This window comes from Vespa crabro, chromosome 14 (genome assembly GCF_910589235.1).
Source record: "Vespa crabro chromosome 14, iyVesCrab1.2, whole genome shotgun sequence".
Taxonomy (NCBI): Eukaryota; Metazoa; Arthropoda; class Insecta; order Hymenoptera; family Vespidae; genus Vespa; species Vespa crabro.
This window is the reverse complement of record NC_060968.1, coordinates 5,184,562-5,211,096: the sequence shown is the minus strand read 5'-3', so window position 1 is coordinate 5,211,096 and position 26,535 is coordinate 5,184,562. Positions and strand designations below refer to the sequence as shown.

The 26,535-nt window shown below is 39.6% G+C and overlaps 2 protein-coding genes across 4 annotated transcripts in view; both read right to left on the bottom strand.

The window, feature by feature from the left end:
* The window catches only part of LOC124429053 (carbonic anhydrase 7-like), a 393,187-nt gene that overhangs the window by 21,932 nt on the left and 344,720 nt on the right, over positions 1–26,535 (bottom strand). The gene's annotated exons all lie outside the window — the stretch shown is intronic.
* Positions 1–26,535, bottom strand: part of LOC124429025 (cadherin-99C) — a 54,699-nt gene that overhangs the window by 12,843 nt on the left and 15,321 nt on the right. For all 3 annotated transcript variants that reach the window (XM_046973724.1, XM_046973725.1, XM_046973726.1), the window contains 5 exons: positions 9,109–9,178; positions 5,823–5,888; positions 5,096–5,274; positions 3,922–4,044; positions 2,630–2,893 (listed from right to left, as the gene is read on the bottom strand). In XM_046973724.1, coding sequence (XP_046829680.1) covers positions 2,630–2,893; positions 3,922–4,044; positions 5,096–5,274; positions 5,823–5,888; positions 9,109–9,178 — 702 coding nt within the window. The remainder of the gene's footprint in view (positions 1–2,629; positions 2,894–3,921; positions 4,045–5,095; positions 5,275–5,822; positions 5,889–9,108; positions 9,179–26,535) is intronic.

Sequence of the window (26,535 nt, the reverse complement as noted above, 5' to 3'; positions counted from 1 at the left end):
ATGCCAGGAACACTTTCACCGGATTAAGGAGTTCCATTGTCGTGGCCGACCACTCGAGCCAACGATATTCCACCTTGGTCGAACTTTATTATCTTTCCCTCCTCTTTTTTGTTTTTCTTATTCTTCTTTTTTTTTTCTTCTTTCCTTCTTTCTTTTTTTTTTTTTTTTTTTTCTTTTTCTTTTAACAGATAGGAGACGAGGATTATACTGCGCCGGACTACATATATTATTATCGATCGTGCGCGAAGCTACGCGGAATGTTTATGCATATGTATGCACCGTATGTTCTTTCTCCAACAAAGATAAAAGAAACACGCTTCGCAAGAAGGAATTCCTTAAAGCGAACTTACCGGAAACAACGCGTCTTCGTGCACACCTTGCACGCGCGTGTCTCCTTTTTCTACGACCAGCTGATAAGATCGTTGCGTCGAATCGCGTTCCATCCGTGTAATTTTATACCTCCTTCTCCTTACTCCTCTCATTCTACCCACACGTCAAGTTACGTGAACGAAAAATTTCGCTAGACGTCGCGCTCGAGCCATTTCCATCTTTCATTGCTTTATTGCCGATCGGAGAGCGCAGAGAGAACTTGGCTTATCCGTTGATCGCCCATCTAATATCGAATCGAGTCGCTCGAACGAGGAAGAAAACGATCGGTAATCATCGTTTCGAGACGGCACGCAATTGAAACCGTGACGACGAAGAAAATCGCATGCTATCGAGTAGATTTCACTCAATGATAGAACTTTCGAACTGTCCAACTACGTTACAAGAAGAAATCATTTTAAATCACGATTCGTTAATTTACGGTGAATCGCTACCGATGAAATATTTCTCGAAATTTTCCTTTTTCTTTTCCCGGACACAGAAATGTCCATAACCAGAGAGAAAGTACGAATCGATTCGTGAGATCCAATAAAGCTATCGAATTGATAAAACATTTAAACACGCTCGTATAAATGCGTATTTCTATGCGCTATCGCGATACCGATTACCGTTCTCTTTTTTCAAAGGAAGCGAAGCGCGTCGAACGTCGAGATTCTCGTTAGATCGTAAGATCGTTCGGGAAACTTAAGCGCGAACACGCGTCCGATCAACGCGTCGACGTTCACACGTTACGCTAGTTTGTTTCCTCTTGTGTTTAAAGATCGACGTACTTCTTGCGTAAGAACGTAGAACGATCGGGATCAAAATCTTGAGAGTTTGATCAGATTCGCGCTCATCGAACGACTTGACGACTTAACGACGACTCAACGACGTTACTTTTGTTCGGATAATATTTTCACACGAATTTTTATCGTTGTCGTTGTCGTGGAATTAGGTGGAATAGTTTTTACCACGGACAGGTTCGCGGTACGAATCAAGAAACGAAATCATCATGGGTTTAGTATGCTAAGGGGGAACTCGCATGAGGAAGGACATGTTAATGGCGAATATGGTGCGAAATCGGAGACTCGTCGAGGTGACTCATCGACTTTGTCCTGTCCCATGCACGGCCCACACGTTCGACCGACCAACGACCATTCATTCTTCTTTCCCTTTTCCTTTTCCATCGCCACCTCCTCATCATTCTCCTTTTATCCTCCTCCTTCACCGTCGTTCTCTCAGTTTGTCGGAGATACCTCTCTCGTAACAATCACCGTTTAACATAGAATTAAGGGAATACTCGGCTTCACGGACGACTGACTCGACCACCACGAGGGACATTGTCTCAGGTTGATTATGAAACGGTAGCCAGTACTCGTTCCGATCGTTAATAAAACATACCGACGATCGCCTCGAGCCTCCACCTGCCGACACAAGACGATTTTGCGCTTTCCAATCGATTCTTTGTGCTCCTTGCGAATCGTTATAAAGGGAACAATTATAGAGTGAAACGAGTCAGTCAAGTGACCACCGTCTTTGTCGCTTTTACGACGACAATAGGAATCGTTATCGACATTGTTTTATAAATAATTCGAGCTGTCACGATACGCTTTTAAATGTTCCGATTGAATCACTTTCAAGTAGAAATACATTTTATGCGTTCCTGCATTTGACTCGATCGCATGACGTTTCAATTAAAATTTCTTGACCACATGAACGAGTCGAATCATTTTCAATGATATCACTCAGACGGCTATAAAGGAAAAAGACAAAGATAATAATAATTTTATCCAACGTATCAAAGAAAATGGATTATTACTACATAACGTGATTATTACTCGTGGTGAAAATCGAAAGGACGAGGAAAGCTTCATCGTATCGGAAGCTATACTATTCTAGATAAAGGGCTACCGTTATACTCGCACTATACGTATCTACCGTGTGTCTGTTTTTCAAGAGTTGAAAGCATACAACTCTGGTAACTACCGGTGGAAGACATTGCCGCTTAGTAAGCGTTATTCTCGATTATTGTCGTCGAATAGCCCTGTCATCGTTCTACACGTCGTATCTAACCTGTCCTCGTTCTCCTGCGACGAGAGAGTCTCTTTCTCTCTCTCTCTCTCTCTCTCTCTCTCTCTCTCTCTCTCTCTCTCTTTCCATACTAGATACTTACGTATAATAGTATATACGAATATATATTACGTATCATCCGTTGATACAGTACGCGTATGTACTCATATATATATATATAGGTAATACTTACAGAAGCCAGAATAGTGACCAAGTAACGTTGCGTTCTCTCAAAGTCAAGAGTACGATTGACGGTAACCTGACCCTGATGAGGCAAATTGATGCTAAAGTATCCATAACCATCCGCGGTTGTGATCCTATTGCGACCGACCCCATCGTTGTTACCAATTCCTGTTCCGTCTCCTGGTGCAATCGAGTATTCAACTATACCGTTCACTCCTGCATCGGCATCGATCGCAACGACGTTCTTAAAGATCGTCGAACCGACTGGCGTCAGCTAAAAGGATAAAGAAAACAAAGAAGAATAATACAAAAAAAAGTTCAAACTTTACTTTTCATCGGTGCGTATCGTGGTATTTGATATCAAAAGGGAGAGAGGGAAAAGGAAGAAGAAGAAGAAGAAGAAATATATCGAGTTTGATTTATAGGGAAAATAGAAAGAGATTATAATTTACGCGGTTTCGGCCGAATAACTCCCGTTATTCGAGCATCGAATTGCCTGTGCTAACGGTCCTTAACTCGAAGCTTTACTATCGGTTCCGCGACGTTGCTTTCGAAGCAACGTATAGATTTTTGCATCGAGGGATATCTTAAACGCATCTTGCGGGCCACTCAGACCGGTACACTCGTTAAAAGATTATGCATCCTTGTCCTTGTGCTCGTAACGAGATAACAGAAAATAAGAGGATCGAGTGGACCGTAGTGGACCGTAACATTGAGATTTAGACAAAATAAAAGGGATAATAACGTTTGAATCCAATAATTGTTAAGATCGAATCTTTCTATTTCGTTATCGTATACTTGATCGGCAATATTCGGGATTTTTCAAATTCTCGAGAAGATCGTTCGGTTTCACGATTCTGGTTTACCAATCCGGTCGATCAAAGTAATTTCTCGGTTAATCGTAGTAATCGTCGAAGCTGACACGCAGAGGTCTAACTGGTAACTCGCTCGCGTCGTTCATAGTTGACGCTTAACGTGAAATAATCGAGCCGTGACCCTCGATTAACAGACCATTATCATTTCCTACGATCTTGCTAATCGAGTCATGCAATTAACTCACACCAACGATTCCTCTTTCTGCTTTATCGCCGAGAAAACCTTTCACCTTGAACTTATATTTCTACGATAGAGAGCTACGCGTTATTACACCTTCCTTTCATCAAAACGTTCATTAAAATGTTCCTAATGTTCTACAGTCCGACTCGACGAATGTTTTTATTCTGTCTGTAACTTATAATTTACCGTCAAATTAGTAAACAAATTAGTAATTTAATATTTGTACGAGATAAAAGAGAAACTCACCTCGGGTACGGTAGTCTCATAAGGCGTATTGATGAATTTAGGTGCGTTATCGTTGATATCTGAAACCCTGACGATAACTGGTATCGTGCGCTTCTTGTTGGTCAGCTTGACGGTGCAGCTCAACTAAAAAAAAAAGAACAGAAAAAAGAAACCCTCACACTAAAGAATAATCGTTAAAATGTAAACGCTACACGACGATCCTAGTAAATTTATTTTCGATATCCTTCGAAGATCAGCACCTCAAAGCCATTGGACGCTACGTTTATGCGATCGTTCGGTTTTAACAACGCGCGATGAAGCAAGCGAAAGCCATAAAGGCTTTCGATTTCCTTCCTCGGATTACCTGGTTCAGTCTTAGTAACGCGGCAAACCTCGTCTGTTGATTGATTACTAATTTAATTTACATTCGATTTTACCATATGTATGTTTAAAAGTTAGATATATATATATATATATATATGTACATATATGTATATATTATACGTCGAAAACTCTTTCGAATTCGTTGTGGTTTTCAGTAATTTGTGTCAACGCGATCTGTCCGCTATCTTTATCGCAGTTTGAAAGCAGTTAAGTGATATTTCATGGTTCGTAGATATCACATTAGGAAAAGGTAGCTCGTAAACTTTCACCAGTCGATACGCCTTAATGCGTACGTCGATTGACAGTTCAGTTCGCCATTTAAATGTAATTTTCTAAATGTAAGGAGCACGCAGGTGTACCTACTCCAATTATTATTAACGAAACATCGGACCTATCTTTAACGTAATATTTAAAAAAAACACTCATACCGTAATGTTCAAATAAATTTCATTAATTTTTTAATGGATAATTATGAGACCGATAAAAGTCTGTGTCAGTTAATTAGAACCTATGAAATACTTTCAGTCGTTTTCTCTTTTCATATAAAAGAAATGGAAAGATCGCGTTCAATCTCGATTCGATCTTGCGGTAATATTTTATTTTTGCACCGAGGAGACACGCAACGAGTCGTAGTCGAATGCAGCTCGTAACTTTCTCGGGTTAAACGCCAAGACAAGTGACAAGCTGTTACGTAACGACAACGTGCAAGACCTTTCGGACCTTATAGGTTACTTTTGACGGGGATCTGGTTCTGCTATTAACGCTTTCCTGTCCCTCTAATATCACCCGACGAGGAAGTTCTCTTTCTCACCTGAAAGACAACGTGCGATAGATTCTCGTCGTCTCTATCCAGAGGTTCTAAAAGCTGAAGTTTCTTCCCGATCAATTTAAAGAGCGGTTGTCTGCCAGGAAAAATCAACTCCAATGTTGTCTCGTTGTAAGGATCGCCAGACACTGGTAACTCTTCCGGCGTTGTCTTCTGATCGATAGCTAAACCGTGAGAAAAAATAAAATAAATATGAAAGTGCTTATCGAGCGAGCTAAGAAACTTTTTCACGATCGCTTCTTTAAATACTTTTTGAAATAACGAAGCTACCTCTTTCATCCCGGAGATCGAGAAGCTTCAGGCAAAGGGTATTACGTGTTTAACGCGGCAACGGCCCAAGAAATAACTTCCTGATGAGTTACCCCTTCTCCAACTCTTTTTATGTCGGATAATTAATGTTATCCGTGCGAACTAGGTGCAATCTCGAGCAATAACTCATTAGTGACGCGTTTCCTAGTGGCATGCATACACGATAGAAAGGAGAAAAAGTGAAAAAGAAGACAAAACTTGATGATTCTTCGTCGTTCCTTTTATTCCCTCCCCTCTTCTCCCCTTGCTCTAATAGAATAAAATAACACCGGGGAAATGTTTAAAAGTTAGAACGAATTAATCCTCAAATATCTTCACTTTGAACGTCAAACATTGTAAATCTCTTTTTTTTTCCTCCCTCCGAGAGATTAGACGAGAAATAGAAATACATAGGGAGACCCACCGTTTCCTCTGCTCTCCTCGATGTCCAGAATAATGTTGGATTGACCGGATTCCACCTCGCACAGACCTGAAATAAATTAAACGACGTGTCAATACGATCTTGACGATAAATCGAGCGTCAACGGGTCATTAATAATTTCACATTATATTTTACTCGATTATGCAAAAAGAAAAAAAAAAGGAAAATAATAAAATTCGTTTCTATTCAATTTGTATTACAAAAAAACAAGCTTATTTTATAGTTTACTTTACTGTATCCCCTGTACGGTAGCCGATAATAAACCAGAGCAATGAAATAGATAATTACGATTAGATCGGAACTACGACTAGTTTTGCCTTGTGATTTAGAGTTCCGTTCTTTCGACAACTATCTCGAAAGAAAGAAAGAGAGAGAGAGAGAGAAAGAAATCATGCAACATTGTTTATTGCGTTCGTGTTTAACGTTAATTCGTCGTTTAAAATCAAGTTTGGCCGGTGGTTTTCGATTTTTAAACTCTTACACGGTTGAGTAGGTAACAAAGTGGGCATTTTTAAGTGGACAAATCCGCTTAGAAGGTGCCGCAAACAAGATGGCTCGACAGATGGGAGAGAAGCCCTTAGCCGGAAAGGTGACTCGGCGGAAGAGCAGAACTTAACTCGCGTTAAGAGTAAAAGATTACGGAAAGCCGGCATTACGTGGTATAGTCTTGAATGGTAGAACGTAAGGCGCCACTTTCAAAGCGGCAGATGTTGCGAAACACTTGTAATGTCACTCGCGTGCACTTGCACGCTTCTTTTTCCTTTCTCTCTCTCTTTTTTGTTTGTTTTCTTTTATCCTTTTCTTCCTCTCCCTTCTTTACTTTTCCCCGTCACTGTTTTCTCCGCCATTTCCTCTTCACGAGCTGAATTTAACGATATGGCAAATTAATCGATTTACGTGCTAACGAGACTTCCCCGAGCATCGATACAGCTATTATCATTAACCACGTTTATCTTAAATCCGTGCCTACGTAAATACACGACGAAACGAATTACTCGATATCCGCGTAAGCCTTTGGGATTTAACCGAATAGGAACATATCGTTTAGATGCCCGATAGGCTTTTCCAAGTTACAACTGTAGAAATAGCCGATAAGAGGGACTACTGTTTCGAATAAAACTTGTAATATTCGGAAGAAGAGGAAGAGGAGGAGAAGGATAGATGTTAGAACGTTATTAATGTGACATGTGATAAATTATATTCTCTGACAATTAATTTCATCTGAGATCTCAAGTGGGAAAACAGAGGACGGAGATTGATAGGGAGAATAAGAGGAAATGGTCTCTTCGAGTTTTCTTCCTTTTAGTTTTCCTTTTTTAGTTTCGGAACGGTGTACGAGAGGAATATTGGCGTGGTATCGATCCGAAGAAAAGTGCGTGTCTTCTTCGGCACGGAAAAAACCGAGAAATCGAATAGCATCTCTCCTCCTCTCGATCGTGCACAACTTTCATAATAATTCACTGTCGAGCTTGCTCCAAAGCCATAAACGCTGCAAACTATAGTATTCTTTTCTTTCGCACTTAAACGGCCGAGAACGAGCGTGTTAAATGAAATAATTCGAGGAGTCTTAACGGTCGTCTTTCAACGAATTATCTCGACACTTTTTATAAGTACGTTTAAGACCAACCCTTCTACACCGTGGTCCACCATTGAAAGAGCCATGAAAATTCATGAACGCGTACGTGCCTGCGACGCTTTTCAACACGGCCGAGAATTTTCTTACTCGTCGTGCAATAAACATCGACGAAGGCGAGATCAAAGCGAGACGTCAACGGAGTGATCGATCCAAGAGCAACGACCTTCCATTCCGAGCACGAAGAAATAAAAAGAAAAAAAAAAAAAAGAAAAAAGAAAAAAGAAAAAGGAAAAATTCCTTCCTGTCTAAAGAATCTTACCTCGACTCTGACGGAATTCAACGAGCCATATACCCTTTGACGTCGGCTAAGCGCGAATTTTTCTTATCGCTTGAGGAAAAACTTGGAGCTTTATCGTTTCTAGCAAAGCCAAGAAGAAGATCGGTTTTCCTTCTCGTAAACGTAACCAAAGGAAACGCGATATGATCATGAACGAGGCGTGAATTTCCTTTTCCCTGAATAGCTTGCGACAGATTTTTTTTATTTTTTGTTTTTTTTTTCCCTTTCCCCCCGCTCCCCCCTCCTTTAATGCACTCCAAGGCAAGTACATACTCTAAGAGAGAAGAAAAGGAAACAGAAAAAGAAGAGAAGCCATTTCCAATAAATAATACCTAAAGAGATAAGATCTTCCTTAATAATAATTCAAAGATGTCGCGACGGTACGGAAGGTGTAGAATGCACCTTACTAAGCATGTTTGTGGCACGCTTGACGCTCACCTCGACAGGGTCATTTGAGGTCTCGCAGAGGGACCTCGACACAAAAGGTAGGATACGTACGTCGTAGCCTGTGTTAGTCGTAACGCAAAAGGATAAAGAAAACGAAGAAGATGCGCGTGCCTCCTGGCTGCGATATTTCTCTAAAAGGTTAACGTATAACTGGCTAATGGCCGACGAAGAAAACCTAAAGAAAAGAGAGAAGATGCAGCTCGATGACATTTGCCTTCACCGTATGCATGGCTTACCTACTTACGTTTGCACGACCATCGTTCGTTTGCATCCAACGTTCGGCCTTTACTCTCTCGCGACTTACTAGGTCGACTATAAACGTTCATACGTTTCGTCTAACTCAACGCTTTATTTTCTTCCTTCCCTTTTTACTTTTTTCAAAGACTTTTCTTAAGTAAACACTGTCATCAACGTCATTACTCGTTTACTTTTTCTTATCTTTATTATCGCTTTAAATCCTAATGCGTAGGGTAAAAGCGTTACGGTTTCACGATACCAGAGTTAACGCGGAAAGAGAGATATTCCCACGGTACCGTGTTTGACCATTTACAGAGACGGAATTACTGCCAAGTTTTGCCGATCGTGATAATCGCGTACACGCTCGGATTTCCGTCTTTTATTTTAAAAATAGACAACGTTTTAGAATTAACCACCGTTCTCTTTACCTATCACGTACTTCTCTTTCGCGTAAATCGCTAATAAATCACCGAGCCATCGGCTCCTTATATCGTAGCCACTTTCTATAATTTACACCGATCTTGTTCAACCCGACTAACGACCTATATTTTCTCTGGCCTACTATAAACTATGACATTTATATACTATTTGAAATCTGTCCAATGTTTTAAGCTTGTATAAAAATGATTGTTTAAATATATACATATATATATATATATACATATATATACCGGCTTTCGATGCGACGTCATGGAAATGAAGGAACACGCAGAACAAACACCAGAGCCAACCGGTTGATGCCTGAAAAAATAAAAAGATATCGATTATTAAACAAAGGATAGAAATAATCCTACGAGAATGATGTCTTTCATAATTCGTACATTATTGAAATATATATAATCCCATTTCTTGATAAGGTTCGAAAATCCATGATCTCTAATGTTTGCAATATCACGAGGTAAGAAGGTAGAGTGGGAGAAGAGAAAATCAACTCAAGATGCATACGAGGAGTAATCTTCCTAGAATGAATGGGGAACGTATTTACTACATGAATCCTGCATGCATATGTGATATGTACAATGTCTGTGTACCTGTATGTATCAAGCTGTGCAGCGCACGCATACACGTAATCCTAATATAAGCTCGTTGAATATGAGATTGGCTGCGGCAAAATTGATGTTACGAATCGCGTGAAAATTGGCACGCTACCTATACGGGTATAGGTTATACGTGTCGTGGCAAAGCATAAAAAAGTATTAAGCTCGATATCGCTAGTAATAATGGCGAGATATATGTCGTAAAAGGTTAATATGAAAAATAAAAAGAGACGGTCTTATGGGATTCGTCATATATTCCAACGAGAGTTATTTTTCGCATTCAGGAAACTGTGGGAAATCGTTCGACGAGATCGGGACGCATTGAAATCATGCCGCGTTAATTAAGAAGCGAATTTATAACACAATGGCTTTACCAGCTATTGTAACTATTGTAGCGCGAACGCGTAAAGCGAATAGTGTGTAACGCGAGATGTTAATTAATATGAAAGCCCATTCACGATATCCATGGAAACCCGGTCATAGAAAGAAAGTTTATTCGTTGCTACATAATATGTGTGAAATTCGTATATACGTTGTATAGATATACGTATGTACAAAAAAGTAACACGGCAAAAAGAATTTTGATCGAGAGAATTTATCCTAATTAAGACGAGACAATTCCTCGGGTAGCCTTCCGTCGTTTATCGCCTCTCTTCGTCGCAATATAAATCTTCGGTTAACTTCTACGGATGCGTCTGACGCGCGTGGGCGAGGAAGCGTCGAGTTATTACCATTTTGCATACCTTCCGTGCAAGTTCAAGCGTATATTCGTTCTTCCTACGGACACGGTGCGCTTCCTCGGACACGTCAGTCGGCCTTTCGAAGAGACTTTGGAACGGGTTCTCGTTAGAGAAAACCAAAAGGACGAACGTCTTACGTCCCACGAAAGTTATCTTTGAGAATGTCTCGGTGTGAGATCTTGCCGGGTATATACTAAAAATTATATACTTTAAACGATTCTTTATTCTCACGACGATCTTTCTTCCCAGATACTCTTGAATCGCACGAAACGGGAGAGAGAGAGAGAGAGAGAGAGAGAGAGAGATATGCAGAACATAGCAGATTCTCTCTTTCTCTCTCACGCTTTAACGACTTGCATCCGCCATGCACTTCCACATGGCGGCTGAATTACCTCACTTTCCGCTATCTACCTTATTAATCGCAAAACTATGGCCGTATCTAAGTCGGAAGTAAATCAGGCAGCTCGCCACGGGACGCGTTGCGAAACGCCGGTGGTCGGATTGCTCTCTTCTGTAAAGAGAAAAGAAGAAAAAAGGATGGAGAAACGGTTTGGCCCGTCCTAGTCCTCGGGACACGGACGGAATTCAAGACGATCGCTATCAAGACGGTGAAGTAGCGTTTCGTTCGCACGATTAAATCTTCTAACGTTCAGGGAGATTCCCATTAGATGGACAGAATATCCATGAGGAAGAGAAAACGATTCGACATTTTTTTTATATTTTAATCCCTCGGCTAAATTTAATTGTCTCTCGATATAAACTTTCTAAATTTCCTTCTTTTCAATTTGACCAATAGAAACGGAAATAGAAGCACATCGGCAATTACGAAACGATCATATTAAAGAATCCAACGTGTGATACGTTTTACGAGCCGATCGTAAAAATTTAATTTACTGGAAAAGCGAAGTAAATGAATTTAACTCGATGAGAGAGTACGCACGTTTTCGATGATACTTCCGACGTGCCTGTGTTGCACCGTGTAACTAAGTACGTTTGTATGTCTACTACTAGAAAAGGCGTGCACCTGCCCTTTGCTCGTACCCCTTTCCTCCTTGTCTCTCCTTCTTATAATTCTCCTTCTTTCTCCTCTTCTGCTTCGTGTACGTCCACCGTGAGAAACGAGCCTCGTGGTCGTGCAAGCTCGCCTCGCGAGGGTTCCTGAATTAAAACCCAGAAGGAACGAACTTGTATTTATCGTACGACATGGATTACTACGCACGAAAGCTTCCATGTACCTTCTTATCCGAGAAGAGTAGTACGTACGAGTCTTTCATCAACGACAACGTCTTTTTCTTTCCGTTTATTTCACGATCGGTTGGGTGTACCAACTATCGCCGAAGGCACGCGTTTCAAATAATTTACAAACCAAACGTATTCATTACGATTTATTCCGAACAAGGAAGAAAAAAATAACGAAAAGAGAGAAATGTGATTACCGGTCGATTGTAACGATCTTATCGAACACTTGCACTTCATAGACAACTTTAATCCTTCCTCTCGACTCATCTTGTAACAAGAAAAGCAAGGAAGAACGCGAAAGTAGAGAAGTCGACGAGAGGAAGTTACCCGAGATTATTTATCGCTCATTATAATGCGGGTGGGTAGTATCTCGCAAAACGGTCCCGACACTTCGGAGGAATCGGCAGCGCGCGCGCTGCAGATCGAGATGCCGATAAGATCCTACTCACCGCCTACGATTTATTAAGTTCTGCCTTTTCTCTCCGTTCCCTTTTTCTCTTCTCTACTCTTTCGAGAAGAAATAAGGAATACGAAGAAACGGAGAAAACGAATCTTACGATTCTTTTTAATATGAGATTTATCGAGAATTAATAATTTAACGATAAATATTACGCGATAAATCGATGGCCATTGATCTAGAAAGGAGGCCGTCGAATTGATCGATCCGCACTTTTTTATTCGTCGACACGCCGTTTATGTAGGTCTCCGATTACTTCATTATCGAAGAAAAATGAACGGCGAATTTAATTCACGCATCGTCGAAACATTCTCCCGTCTTCCTTCTCATTTTATGGTTCACGTTAGCTCTCTCTCTCTCTCTCTCTCTTTATCGCACGCACGCTTCGGAATTACGCAAGCCAATTTATCGGAATTCGCTTAAAGCGAACCCGCGTCTCTTTAACTTTCTCGGCTCTTCGGCACGAACGTGGAATAGCTACGGGCAGGATATAATTGGCCCTCCGCGATTTGCCGTGTCTCTTACGAAATGTAAGCCAGACTCCTTTTTGCCCGAGAATGAAAGAAAAAAAAGAAAAAACATGGAAAAATATATCTTGAGTTTTCGATATACATATACACGATACATAATATAACGATACAATTTTCTCTTCAAGAAGCAATTCTTAAATCTAAAAGAAAGTACTTAGTTACTTCTCTTATGTTATGCAACGACATATCTCGTATACGAGAGGACGAAGAAATGGTCTATCCGCTAGTTCGAACCTCAAAAAGGATCGTCGTAAAGAGACGTCTCAGTCGTAACCGTAAATTTCTCGCTCGTAAATTTCGAAGACGCTGATCTCGCACGCTCGACGTCCAGCGGGGTGTCCTCTAACTCGAGTCAAGTTCGTTAGCAAGTCGAAATGAGCATGACGAGCGGAAGTCACTTTTAGCGTGATAACGGCCGGTTTGCTCGACGTACCGTAGGGAAACATTGCAAAGTGGAGAGAGGTGTGTAGCCGAGTGAAAGAGAAAGACAGAGTGACGGCTAACGTGGCGGGCCTTATGACTGGTTGCTTTATGAGTTCAACTACTGAATCCGAATATGATTTACTGGGCTGCTGAACTGCAACGGTAGCAGTTAGTTTCGTGAGAACCGGTGTTCGGTTCGAAGAAGCGGATCGAATGAATTCTAAACCAATGTTTATGCTCTACAAAGACGTTTAAAACAATATTTTCTTCGGTTTAAGCTTAACAAAAGTATTAAGTATTATAAAATATACGGGGGGGGGGGGATCATTGTCGGGGCAAAAAGAAGGATGGAAATAGATAAGAGAAGGAAAATAAAAGAATAAGCTCGAGAGCGAAACCGATCGATCGGGGAAAGCAAAAAAAAAGAAGAGAGTAGAAAAAAAGAAAACAAAAAATACCATTCGGAATTACCATCGTGGATTATCGAGAAGCCAACCGATCCAAGCCGGACATGATCTTATAGCTCTTAGAGCATTCTCAACAAGAACTCACGCAGAAGAGAAGCGAAAGGGGAAGAGAGAAACAAACCGAGAGCGGACTAACGGATTCGATAGAGAAAACTACGAGAATGTCCTGTCAGGGATAATAATAAACGAGAGAATTTGCCTCTACTTCGTCTTCTTTCCTCTATATTCTTATCCTGCCTCGACAAACGTGACTGGAATCGGTTTTCATCGTATTCTCCCTTTTGCCGTATGCCGCATCTAAGATCCTGTGCCAAAAATGTTATCGATGCGAATATCAAGAATTTTTAAATCTTTCATTCGTCTATTACATTGCAACAGATAAATAACAAATATTCATGGTATAGTTTTTTGCCTCGAATAGAATACGTTTTCCGCTTTGTGCCATCTTATCCGATTCGTTCAGCCCGTTGCAATCCCGTTTCGTTCGTCCATTGCGCTCGACGATCGCTATATTTAGTTCCACCTCTCCGTCACTACTATTTCCTATTCTTTCTACCCTTCGCGAGATTCATCACGGCCGGCGCAGAATGCAGTTTCGCATGGCAACACAGTATTCGAGATACAATAAAGGCCGTGGACGCTTCTCTCTGCGAAATAAGACACGTACCTAGGCTGACGCGTCTGCACGTATATACGTGCGCGTAAAAAGGGAAATACACATTCGTACGACGATTGTTGTACTGGCAGGAGTGCACTTCCGGAGTGGAAGTCGGCTTAAAAACGTTCCAACAAGGAACGTATATGCACGCTATAAGGGCACTTTTGTTCTTATTATTAGCAGTTTTTGCCTACTAAGCCACGGACGGCTCGTCCAAGCCGTGAAATATAATGCAACCCAATTTTCCACGCTATGCGTTTCAAGGGAAAAGAAAGTTTCATCGATTTACGCGATCCTCTCTTCTTTAAACATAGTAATTTACTTACGTCTATACGTATATGTTTACTTATTTACGTACCTACGTAATCTTATATAACATGGCAAGTCAATAAGGAATTAGCTTGATAAAAGTTTTCTCTTAGAGGCGACAGAAAGAAAACAAGAAAGAAAAGTAAATAAATAATACAGAATAGTATACGGAGAATACAAAGTTCAGAGAGTAAGAGGTTGCAGGTGCTTCTTGATTCTAATCTCGAGCGTGACAATGCTCGCGAGCGTAAAAGGACAAAGGGATGATGACTCGGGTCAGGAGAATAGGAGAAGAGCGACAGGGAAAAGAAAAAAACAAAAAAGTATCGAGTGAAAGCACGCTAGCGTCGACGATGGAAGTTCTTTGACTCGATGAGAATTAACTCAAAGATAAACAAATAATATAGAAAACCCATTAGATTTTATCGCAATCGAATTAGCAAAGCGTTCGTAAGACGTCCATTGAGGAATCGTATATGGCGATCAACGAATGTTGGAAGGCCAACGACAGGTGGACAAACGAAAGCGGATTTTACCATTTCTTTCTCACGGTGACCATGGATGTATCTCGACTTACGTATCTCCATGACGACCTCTTTTCATTTTCGTAATACACCTTGTGCGAACAAACGCGAAAGATTACACGTTAAACAGGATCGAAATGTCGAAGCTGTCTTTGATCATCGAAAACATTGCCGTTCGATCATTAAATTCGAATCAACGATGTCTCTCGATCACTATTTAGACTCGTCGATCTTCATTTTCCACCTTCGTTAATATGATCATTCTTTCTAACGATCAAAGAAAATCAAATTTTTCAACTTTTTAATCAAATATGTTAACGTGTCTTCCTTCGGCCATACGTACGCGTGAGCGTTGTAATTTTACTCCGGGTGCGTTCGACTCTCGAACTATGTATCTCCTGTACAAGTATGCACGTTACTTATAAGTATACGTATATGAGCGTGAATGTGTTAGAAAATCGACAATACTCGAGAGTAGACACGTGCAGCACGCACGCACGGACGCACGCACGCACGCACACACTCGCGCACGAGCTTGCAAAGACGAAGAGGGCGAGTTAGTCACGGAACTCGAGGTTATAGAGTCAGTGGGGCAGCTACACACATACGACAACACAGTCTTCTTGCATCGTGCTTGATCTACAACAAGTAGGCGATTGTGTCTTTGCGGAGAACGCGACGCGATTACGGAGAGAATGGTTATGCATATGTAAATGAAAAGAATGCATGTGCGTGAGCGTGTGCCTCCGTTTTTTGCGATAACTAATTCATCCTTTTTAATGTCTCTTTTTTTCTTCCTTTTTCCTTCCTAAAGATCAAACGACAATAATTTTATGTATCATTAGTATAATGTCATTTTAAAGCTCAATGATTTCGCACAAAGTGTATCAACTCTATGTAGTACCTAACTATATGTAATCAATCGAATCTCCGAAATACTGCACTCTTGGTAAATGTGCCGACTGAATAGAGAAAGCCACGTGTCTTATCTCCCAGCATCTTCGCGATCGTGAAAGGTACAACTCTCTCTCTCTCTCTCTCTCTCTCTCTCTCTCTCTCTCTCTCCGTCTCTCTTTAACTTTGGACTTTGGTAGATTGAAATCTAACTAGCATCATTGCAATCTCCTAGCAGAGAATATTCTCTTCCCGTTTTATCCTTGTGGGTCCATTCACCAACGAATTACGTTCGTATCGGTATCACTGTGTGAGTTTCAAGAACATTGAGAGTTTCTCGTAAGGAAGATCATCCCCATAATTCATTTCCCGTGTTCCTTTTCGAGATAGTACTATATTCAAACTCCAACATCTCTGAAAACAGTCCAACGATTTCGTTCACCGTTCTTACTCTATGCGAATCATTCTCAAGTAGTACACACGTACGTGGAAAAATGTAAAATCTACGATGACGGAGAACATTAGACTCGTATAAAAATGAAAACACGTGTTTGCGGTTCTTGGTATGACGTAATACACGAGGATACATTATACTCTTTCTCTCTCTCTCCCTTCCTCTTCCTCCCTCTCTCTTTATCTCCTTCACCGCAGCTCATTTTCGTTTAATGGATAAGATGATGATTATGTATCGAGGAAAGGAGAGAAAGGAAAAACGAGATAGATCATCTTGTTTGCGAATATGTCACGTCTAATGTACACGACGAAATAATCCACTATTCCTGTTCCCCCATTGTTTTTTTTTCTTCTTCTTTTTTTTTTCTAATCCTCGTATTTCTAATACTCACTTTCACATAAATCTACCTAGCACGATCATTACTTATTAATCTTTTTTCACGATCCAATCGTATGACGTTATGTACTATTATTGATGCATTCGATCCAGGTGGCCAAGTTTGATCTCGAGTGATACAAACGATCGTTCTTACGAAAGATCTCACGTGGGTGTTGCTAGATCTATACGCATGGATAATCGACACGACGATTGGTTCTTCTTAAAGTTTTTAATACGAACTTCCTGTCAATGATCGTCTATATTTGTCGAATGGTATGTTAATGTAATTTAATTGATTACTAACTATCTAGGACAATCGAACGTTTCATATAAGGAGAAATATATATATATATATCTAGCATTAAAAACAATGTCTGATACCGTGAAGCAAAATTGTTCTATACATTGTAAATATGGTAGATTACAAGGCTGGATTATAATTAGCCATGGAAGTGGATTAAAAAAATGAAATTAAAAAAGAAAAAAAAAACCAACTAGTTTCCTTTTACATAGTCGAGAGCTTTAAAAGATACGGGATACGTCGATCTACGGTATTTATCTCCTTCCGTTCGAGGTCCCTAGGAATAAAAAAAAAAAAAAAAAAAAAAAAAGGAAAAAGAAAAAACAGAAAAAGATAAAGGAAAAGAGAAGCGCGTCGATTTTCATCCGCAATGGGCACGTTGATTGCGAAAAATTGACTCCCGATGACTTCTTTCAAGTGCACGCTCGGTCTATCAGACGAGCCACGTTTCTAGAACGCCGGTATTTCTCTTAGACTTTATTTATGCGTGCCGCGTTATATGAATGAAAGAAAAATAAGGAGACGCCCGGTTCTCCGCGACCTGTTTCGTACAGGATAAAAATGGTTAAGGCTGAGCTAGCCGGCGTATATAACTGTCGGCATTACTGCCACCATTGCTATCGTTGCTGCCAGGAGGAATACCAGACTTTGTCGTCGTCATCGTCGTCGTCGTCGTCGTCGCCGTCGCCGTCGCCGTCGTCGGCGTTCTCGTCGGCTTTTGGAATTTACATTCAGACTCAAATACGAACAGTAAGAACTAAGTAGAGTGTCGTAATATTCGCGCCATTCTACTATTTGCAGTTACTCTACTTGATTGCAAGTTATTCCATAGTAAGAAGAAAATAGATAACTTAGGTAAATAAAAGGAGAAAAACAGCGTTAAGTTTGGATCCTTTAATGGATCAAACAAACGTTCCAATGATTTTTCTATTTGAGTGAACGATTTGAAGATCGATTAGCCATCATTTTTATTTTCTTGATTCAGATCACGCATACAAATTTTACTTAATGCTTAACGTACAATTTCATTCAATCGTTTCCATTCTCGTTTTCTTAATGACGTATATCTCTCGTCATGTTGCATTCGATGAAATCTATCGAGATTTCGTATCAATCTCCGTTTATTTCTGATTCATATCAGTCCCTCTCTCTCTCTCTCTCTCTATCTCTCTTTCTCTCTCTTTCTCTCTCTCTCTCTCTTTCTGCTTTGGGACTTTCCCTCGCATACCAGCGATCGATCGGAATGTGGAGAACACAACTTGTTTACTATCGAGACAAACAAGATCGATAAGTCGGATCGAAGAAAAAGCTCGTGTACTTTCGAATTGGATGAGAAAAAAGGGAAGGAAAGAGATAAATGATCAAGGTGGAAAAAAATATAATGGACGAGGTAATACTCTTGCATGATTAATAACCTCGGGAAGCAGAACATTGCTGTTCGTGTGAGATTGTACAAAATGTTCGATGATAATATCCGAAATTAAAATGATAAAATTAAAACGAGATCTTTTTTATCTATATAATGTAGAATAAAAAAAAATGCAACGTCACGTATTTGTAATATTCGTCTTTTTAATAGTCAGAGCCGTGTGAAAAATCGATAAAAATATTCCTAGGTACGCAAGAATGCGTCGACGAGAAAGGTCCTAGATATTCGGGTGTTAACGATGAAAAATTAAGAGCGAATCATTCTCTTACTTGCTTAACCCACGCGATGCTAATCACGCGTGGGCCGTCACGCATTGAATGTGTTCAGCTCGTGCGGTTGCACTCCACGACGTTGCTCGTGGAACACACCTGTTCTCCACTGTCGTACTTCGAGCAACGATCTCTTCGCCCACTATTCGCAATGGAAAGCCTTCGAGTTAGTACGGAATAGCCAACCATCTATCGTTTTCCTGTCGATGATTTTGAAAAAATTTACAAGCTTAATTTCGTTCGAAAATGAAAATTGCGAAAGGCGATTAAGTGTTTTCACTTTGTTCAGATGCAACTTTACGTTCCAATTAATCAGACACGCGATCCCCGTACAATTATTCAACGCGAGACTCCTGCGTTCGTTAACATTCAAACGTAAGACACCTGTGAGTATTTTCAGATACGCTTGGCACGTGAGATACCTTAGAAATCTGTCACAACAAAAATTTCTACTTCTAGTTATTGCCTGCACCTTGTTTTCTAAGATAAGGGACAATGAATAGAATGACACAATTAGAATAAATTAACGATGTAAATCTGTTCCTATATAACAGATATATTTCTTCTCTCTTTCTTTCTTTTTCTTTTCTTTTTTCCCCCTTCCTTTTTCTCGTGGTTCGATCTCTTTACGACCTATAGATCGACGCTGTGAATATACCTTCGTTGAGGATTTATGCACTGCCACGATTCGCCAAGAAATGGGTACACCTTATATCTGTATTGTTTATGTCGCTCCACTATCGTAAATAATTGTAACGAAGCGTACACACAATTCGCTTAAGCGCAACATTTGCTTTCCTACCAATGCGACCCTTATATATATATATATATATATATATATATATACATGTCTTTTTATCGTTCTGCCTCTCCGTTTCTCCTTTATCGATTCGATTCTCTGCTTCTTTTTCCGCCTTATCTCGCTTTTAAAACATGACCTTTCCTATCGTGGCCCATTAAAATGGAAGAGAGAGAAAATATATTCAAACTACTTAAAGAATGAAATTGGAATTATTTAGTACACGTTAATACATATACCTAAAGGAAAAATATAAGTCACCGTAGACAGACCGATGTGTATAGCTGACGTTTTCGTGCATACGTATACTTACTCAAACGGAAGATACTCTTTTGATCCTGGATACGCCAGTCGGCAATTAAAGGAAATGGAACGCTCGTTGGATACTCCTTGAACGATAAAATAGTGTCACGAGTCAAGCTTTTAAATGCTTGTCTCAGCAGTAAGCAATTAATGAAGAGTATTTGTAAATTGTGTGCATGTGTGCATTTTGCTCGTTAAAAGTAGATTTAGTGACGCGTTGTCACACGTTAACGTTCCTAATAATTTATGGTACGGATCTAGAATTCTTCTTTTTTCTTCTGATAAAATATGTAATATAAAAATTATTTAACAACTTCCTGCCTTGTCGACGTTCAGTAAAATCAACTGCAAGTGTTAAATCTTTTTTCTTCTTTTTTCTTCTTTTCTTTCTTCTTTTTCTTCCTTCTTTTCTTTTTTTTTTTTCTTTTTTGATAAGACACATTCCGTCTAAAATTCGTCTAAAAAAATAAAAAAAAAAAAAAAGAAAAAGGAAAAAAGGAAACAACGATCGTACGATTTTACATTAAGGTTAAACCCGTCGGACGACTTTATATCGGTGAACATTTTATAAGCAGAAATTTTTATTTTGTCGTTGGAACATCGTAAAATATTAGATTGAATTTATCTGGACATTGTGCGAGCGCTTTTGCGATACTATCGAGAGAAAGGAACGAGCTGCTTCTTTCTGCTGGAAGCATAAAGAGACACATCGACAAACATAGGAAGGAGAAGAGGAAGGATCTACGGTGGTTCTTTGTTCGACACGTAACACCGGTCCAAAGACTCATGCAAATGAATACTCTCTCTCTCTCTCTCTCTCTCTCTCTTTTTCTTTCTCTCCTTCTTCGTTTTTCTTCTTGCTTCTTGCATAGGAGATCTCAAAGAGTCGTAAACGTTCGGTTTCAGTACTCGAAACGAGCGGATTCATCGAGAGGGTTGAGTACCAGCCAAGAGAATGCCTCGAGAGATTTTCGAGAGTACCGTTGTTGGCTGCTCCTCGAGAGGAGAACGAATCGAGAAAGCATCAACGAAGTAGCTAATAGATAGGATCCCATGGGTATCCTATGATTGATTTTTATCAACACCCTTTCACGATTATTTGTCGTTTAATTTTCATATCAATTTTCATGTTAATTTTTTCCTTCGCTTTTAACGTAACGACAAGAGGTAACTACGTTTGCCCAAGTTTTTATCATCTAGTTATCAAATTTAAATTCAGAATGGTACTTCCCATGCGATAATAACGATTACATTTGGAACAACTACCGCCCATCGGGTCTCCATCCTTATCTTGGAAAGTGCGCGGTTTATTCTGGGCAAGTATCCCAAACCTTTCTAGGACTAGCAACTTTTTCGTTAATGGCTATAAGAAACTACTTTATTGCTACTCGTATGTATGAATGACGCTATTCGTTATTTTATTATTCTCTTTTATGAATCTCGCCTGAAATCGGCTTCCCTCTTCTCTTCTCTCTTTTCCTTTTTTTTTTCTTCTTCTTCTTCTTCTCTTATTTTTTTCTTTTCCCGTTCGATAACTTCCCATTCCTATTCGGTAACGTTAACGCTTTTATAAAGTTCACCAACTGCGAGTAGAATTTGATCTTATAGGGAACGTTTTATTCACGCATTCCTTTGAAACTTTGGCCGTTTACAAAATGAAGCTTTTGTACTTTTAAAAATCTCGGAATCATCAAAACTTTTCTTTTGGACATAGAGTTAAATTTTTCATATCGGTCCGAATGAATTTCTTGTTTTGTTATTTCAAAAAATAAGTTTGTCCTTCTTTTCTACGATGCGAAAAGCGATTATTTTAATAAATTCAAGGAGATTGAGAAATCATTAGATACTTATCTAAATAAAATCCTATCTTCCTTTTGCAACCGAGTCAGTGAAATCTCAAAGAAGACGATCACGTTCGTGGCGGAATTTCTAAATGATTCTAACACCATTCTAACACCAACTGAACGAGGAATACGCGCTGATTTACAACACTGCCACGACATAGAGCTCGAAGGTGAACGTGAACGAAATTGCAGGTGCGAGCATTGCTGGGGCCGTCGACTCGAGGTTTCCTCTCTCTCTCTCTCTCTCTCTCTCTCTCCCCTCTCTCTCTCTGTTTCCCTTTTCTCACTCTTTCCGCCTCATCCTTATCCTCCTTGATAAAGAATGCACTTCGAGATCCTGTAGTGCACGATCGAGGATACCGTACTTTATGGCTCGAGCTATAACGCGTCTTAGGATTAACCTTTACACATTCCTATTTCTTTTTTATGCAAAAAGAGAGAATAATGTATTTGCTTTACAAATACATCTTTTATATAATGTACACATGTTATAGCCTATGTACGACTCATGACAAAAAGATTTTTATTTGATCTCCGTAAAAAATACGAATAGAGTGAAAGAGAGAGAGAGAGAGTTGACTGAAATTCTTGCGCATTCAAGTCTTAGCTGACGATCGACGGTTTCGTATTTGCATTGAATACAATAACTTATCAAACTCGAAAAACGCGACTGTCTTTCGACGTATCTTGATTAATAACAAGGAAACTTCGTCGGCTGGCGATCGTCTCAATGTTCTATTCCCATGCCATGAAAGAATTCGATAAATAATAGTACGGCATGTAAAAATAAACGAAGTCAATGATCTTTATGGATTTACAAAAGAACATATCCAAAGATCCAAAAATCCATTGAAACGTAAAACGATCTATATAATTATTTCCTTTTGAAATAAAAAAAGAAAAAAAAAAAAAAAAAGAAAGAAAAGAAAAAAAATTTACTACCAAATTAAAATTCATCAAACACGCGTTACCTGTCTCATAATCCAACACATTTGAATTCGTTCTAACTATCTGTTTTTACTAATTGTACGTATCTACAATATTTGAAATTAGCTAATGGAAATTACGAGAGTCACTTGATAAGTGGATCTCCTTCTCTATATAAAAAGACGAAAATCCCGAGATTATCGATTATCTTCGTTAAATACGAGCTTGGTACCAGCTCAAATTAAGAATTATTAAAAGTATGATATGCAATCTTTGCATAGTTCTCAAACGAGACGAGTATATCGACCGACATGTATACGATTTACTGTTAGTACCGGTCCTTTGACAATCTTCGCTCGACTTAATTACACGTTCGACTATCTCTCCTTCCCCGTGTACACGAACTTATCTATTTGTATTCATATATTTCGACGTATACAAATATCTATAAAATAAGACGAAGTCGATAATTCCACAGGTAGACCGAGGGCTTCACTGCGTAAGATAATTACTAATTAACTACGTATAAGAACCCATCGTTGTAGGGCATAATGAGTACAAGCCTCATAGCACTTGTAATCGTAAATAATAAGAAAATAGTGTATACGCATTCAACGAAAAAGAAACGAATGATACTCCTCGAACTGGCCCATTAAGAAAAGAACAAAATTCACGATAATTTCTATCGATCCATTCGGTTAATATCTTCTTTCCTTCTATATCTTTCTCTTCTCTCTCTCTCTCTCTCTCTCTCTCTCTCTCTCTCTCTCTCTCTCTCTCTCGAGCGAGGGCGAGGCTTCGAATTATCCACGGATAATGTCTGGCCGATTGGTCCGGAGCAAATGTTCTCATATCCTTTCACTTTCTTTCCTCGATAGGAAGGCCAAGGGAGAAGCAACGAATTATCGAACTACATGGGGGCAAATGCAATAATATGCGGATTATTCTCTATCTTTTTTTTCTCTTCTTTTTTTCTTTTTATTAATTTTTATAATCAACTTTTATAGCGGCCATTTGCGTTCAGGCGCAAATCGATACATCAAAAATTCTTTTTCCTTTTTTAAGAGTCCTCTTAAACGTTTAAACCGTATTGATTCGTTTTAATAAATTTCTCAGTCTACTCTTTTCTCCTTTTTCTTTTTTTTTTTTTTGTTTGTCGCAAATACATTTCGCTCTGGTTAACCCCACGGAAATATGTAATTTCGTTTAATTAACGTTAGCGATCGTTCAAAGAGATAACTTACGAAAAGCCAAGTTGGCTGACCTATAAACGTTCTTTCATCTCTCACGATACCATTTCGGGCTAATTACGTGTCACATGTCAGTTAGATATATCCGATAAGTGAGCTTCTTTTCGTTCTATTCTACGAATTGGATATGTACAGTTTGAAAAACTTTCACTCGAGAGAATACGACATGAGAAAAATATATCACACGATATCATTAATCGTTCCTCGATACGTTAATTATCGCCACAGAGATCATTAATGTTCACCACTTGAATGATTTTATTTAACGCATTTATTGAATTTCTTCGTTGGCGTTTACAGCATCCCGATCGTGAGTCATAAAAAGAAAATAAAATCTTGTATTACTAGGAAGCTCCGTAACGATCCAACAATTATACGCTCGTACGATTTAGAAAAAGAAATAAGAAAGTAGTCTAATAAACTTTTTTTTTTTTTTTAAGAGAAGTACATGAGGTACAACGAAACGATAGATCTATGATTCTCACCAATCGTTAGACACCGGAACGTCTACCTTGCTAGCTCGCTAATGACAATGGTAGGTACCTGCTACCAAGCTAGCTAAAGTAAACGTGCGGATCTATCGATAGAGTGGTACCTCTCGATCCCTTCTACCAGAGAACTCGTGCGCGCGCACATCTTCCTCTAGTAGATACTCTTAGTACGGAAACCGGATTCGCTCTATGCGCGTTCTGCTAATGAGAAATCTACCCTGTTCTCTTCCTTTTTCTTCCTCTTCTTCTTCTTCTTCTTCTTCGTCTTACTGATCGCCCTTTACAAGGTGTCTTCCACGCACGCGGCGTGCCTCGAGAGTCTGCCACTCGGCATGAAGAACATAATTTAAGAAAGAAGAACTATCGCCTATCTCACAGGACTTGCCAACACGCGAAATCCTGGAAACTTGTTCCTTCGTAAATGTCGAGATCACGAACATCTTGGAATAGTTTCAAAGAGAAAGAGAAAGAGTCAGATAGTTATTACGCCAGTTGATAAACTAGCGTTCTGATCGCTCTAGTACAAAGAGGCAATGTTAGCAAATCGAAAGTCCAAGTCGATAGACTTGAATGCATTGCTCCTCGATTCTTAATCTATATCTACAAAGAGAATTGCATTGTCCCTTGTAATTCTCGCGAAATTACTCCTCTGACCTGGATTCGCGGTTTGCGTTTAAATCGTGATGAAAGCCGACACAATGAGACCACAGTGCTGATTCGAGCTTTACACCCGAGCCATCGCACAAAGCATACCAACAGTTTTCGGTCCATCTCGAGATAATGCAAATTCGATTGACACGACAACGTGGATACTTACACACGCGACAACACGCGAGTGAAATAGAATTACGGAGATTGCGTGATCTTCGTCAAAGAAACGCGATACGAAAAGAAAACAGTCGAGATTCGTGCGACGAACGTCTGCAAAAAAGAAAAAAAAGAAAAGAAAAGAAAAGAAAATAGAAAGAGAGAAAAGAAGAAAAAAAAAGAGAAAAGAAAAAGAAAGAAGATTAACGGTTGGATATGGCGTCAAGAAGGATCGTCTGCATTCGCAGGTGCAGAAAGATGCCGTTGCAGTTTGCCATTCTTCGATTACGTTCCGCTTAAATCAGAGTAATTATCCTCATCTAGCTCGGAGTTCCTAGCTTACTGTATCGGTAATTTGCGCGATCAAAAGGCAACCATAGCCGAGGATAACGAGCGTGGAAGGTAAGAGCGTATTTTCAGAAGAGGTTTAAGCATTCCTATCTGTCGGAGGATCGGTGCTGTTCGATAACACGCCGATAATTCAGGACAAACAACGCGAACAATACGTATTAGTCGTGCAAACAGGAGTAAACTCTGCTCGCAGCATGCCTACTACATAGCTACGAACTACGAACCTTTCCTCTTTTCTCTTATATACCAGCGAGAGAACGCGATCGAGATCCTATCTCACCTCGCCTGGAACTATCTTTCGATATCGATTCTTAATAGCTTTTCCATTGGCGAGAATCAAACGATCGAAAAGACCGACCGTGAAATTATTGCTTCCGAAGGAACGAGGCCATCGTTCATAACGCGATTCCATTTTTCCTCGTACAATAAACAAAAACAAAAACAAAAAATAACGAAGAAAAAAGAAAAAGACAAATTTTGTCTAATCTTTTTATATCCACAAAGTTCTATGAGAACTTCCTAAAGTAACGTTCATGTTCAGTTTATAAATGAAAATGATGTGATAAAAATTTGCGGTGTCGACGTAAGAGGATACCATTCTAGCTGGAAGACTTGACGGTACCAAGAAAAAAGAGACGGAAGATTCGCTCGAGTGACTCGACAATGGTGTATCCCAAGAAACGATACGCAAACCGGGCATCCTGGTTCGTTTCTGCGGCCAAGTAAGAACGAGACGCGATGTTAAAAGAAAATAACAGAACCGAGAAGAAAAAGTAAGAAATTAAAGAAGAAGAAGAAGAAGAGAAGGAAGAGGATCCGCAGAAGAGAAACGAAATCTGCCTACGGTTTTCTCGTCTCGTCTCTAACCACCAACCGCGTCGGCAAAGTCGATCCTTGCGGTACAATGAAATGAGCAACAAAAGCTACTTCCCCTCAGGCTTTAAAAAAGTTTCATTACGTAGACGCACGATATTTCCAGCGTCCCGCTCTGCCAATGATAATAAAGACGTATTTCAAGTGTATATATATATATATACATATACATATATATATATGTATATTACGTTCGACGTGCAAAATCAATTTCAAAAAAATTTCTCTTCATTTTCGCATCAACGATGAGTGAAATTAATTTATCTTATTAAAATCCCAATACTCTCGACGGACCTGGAAGCTGTGTCGACAAAAAATAAATCGTTTCGATTTCGTTCTCAATC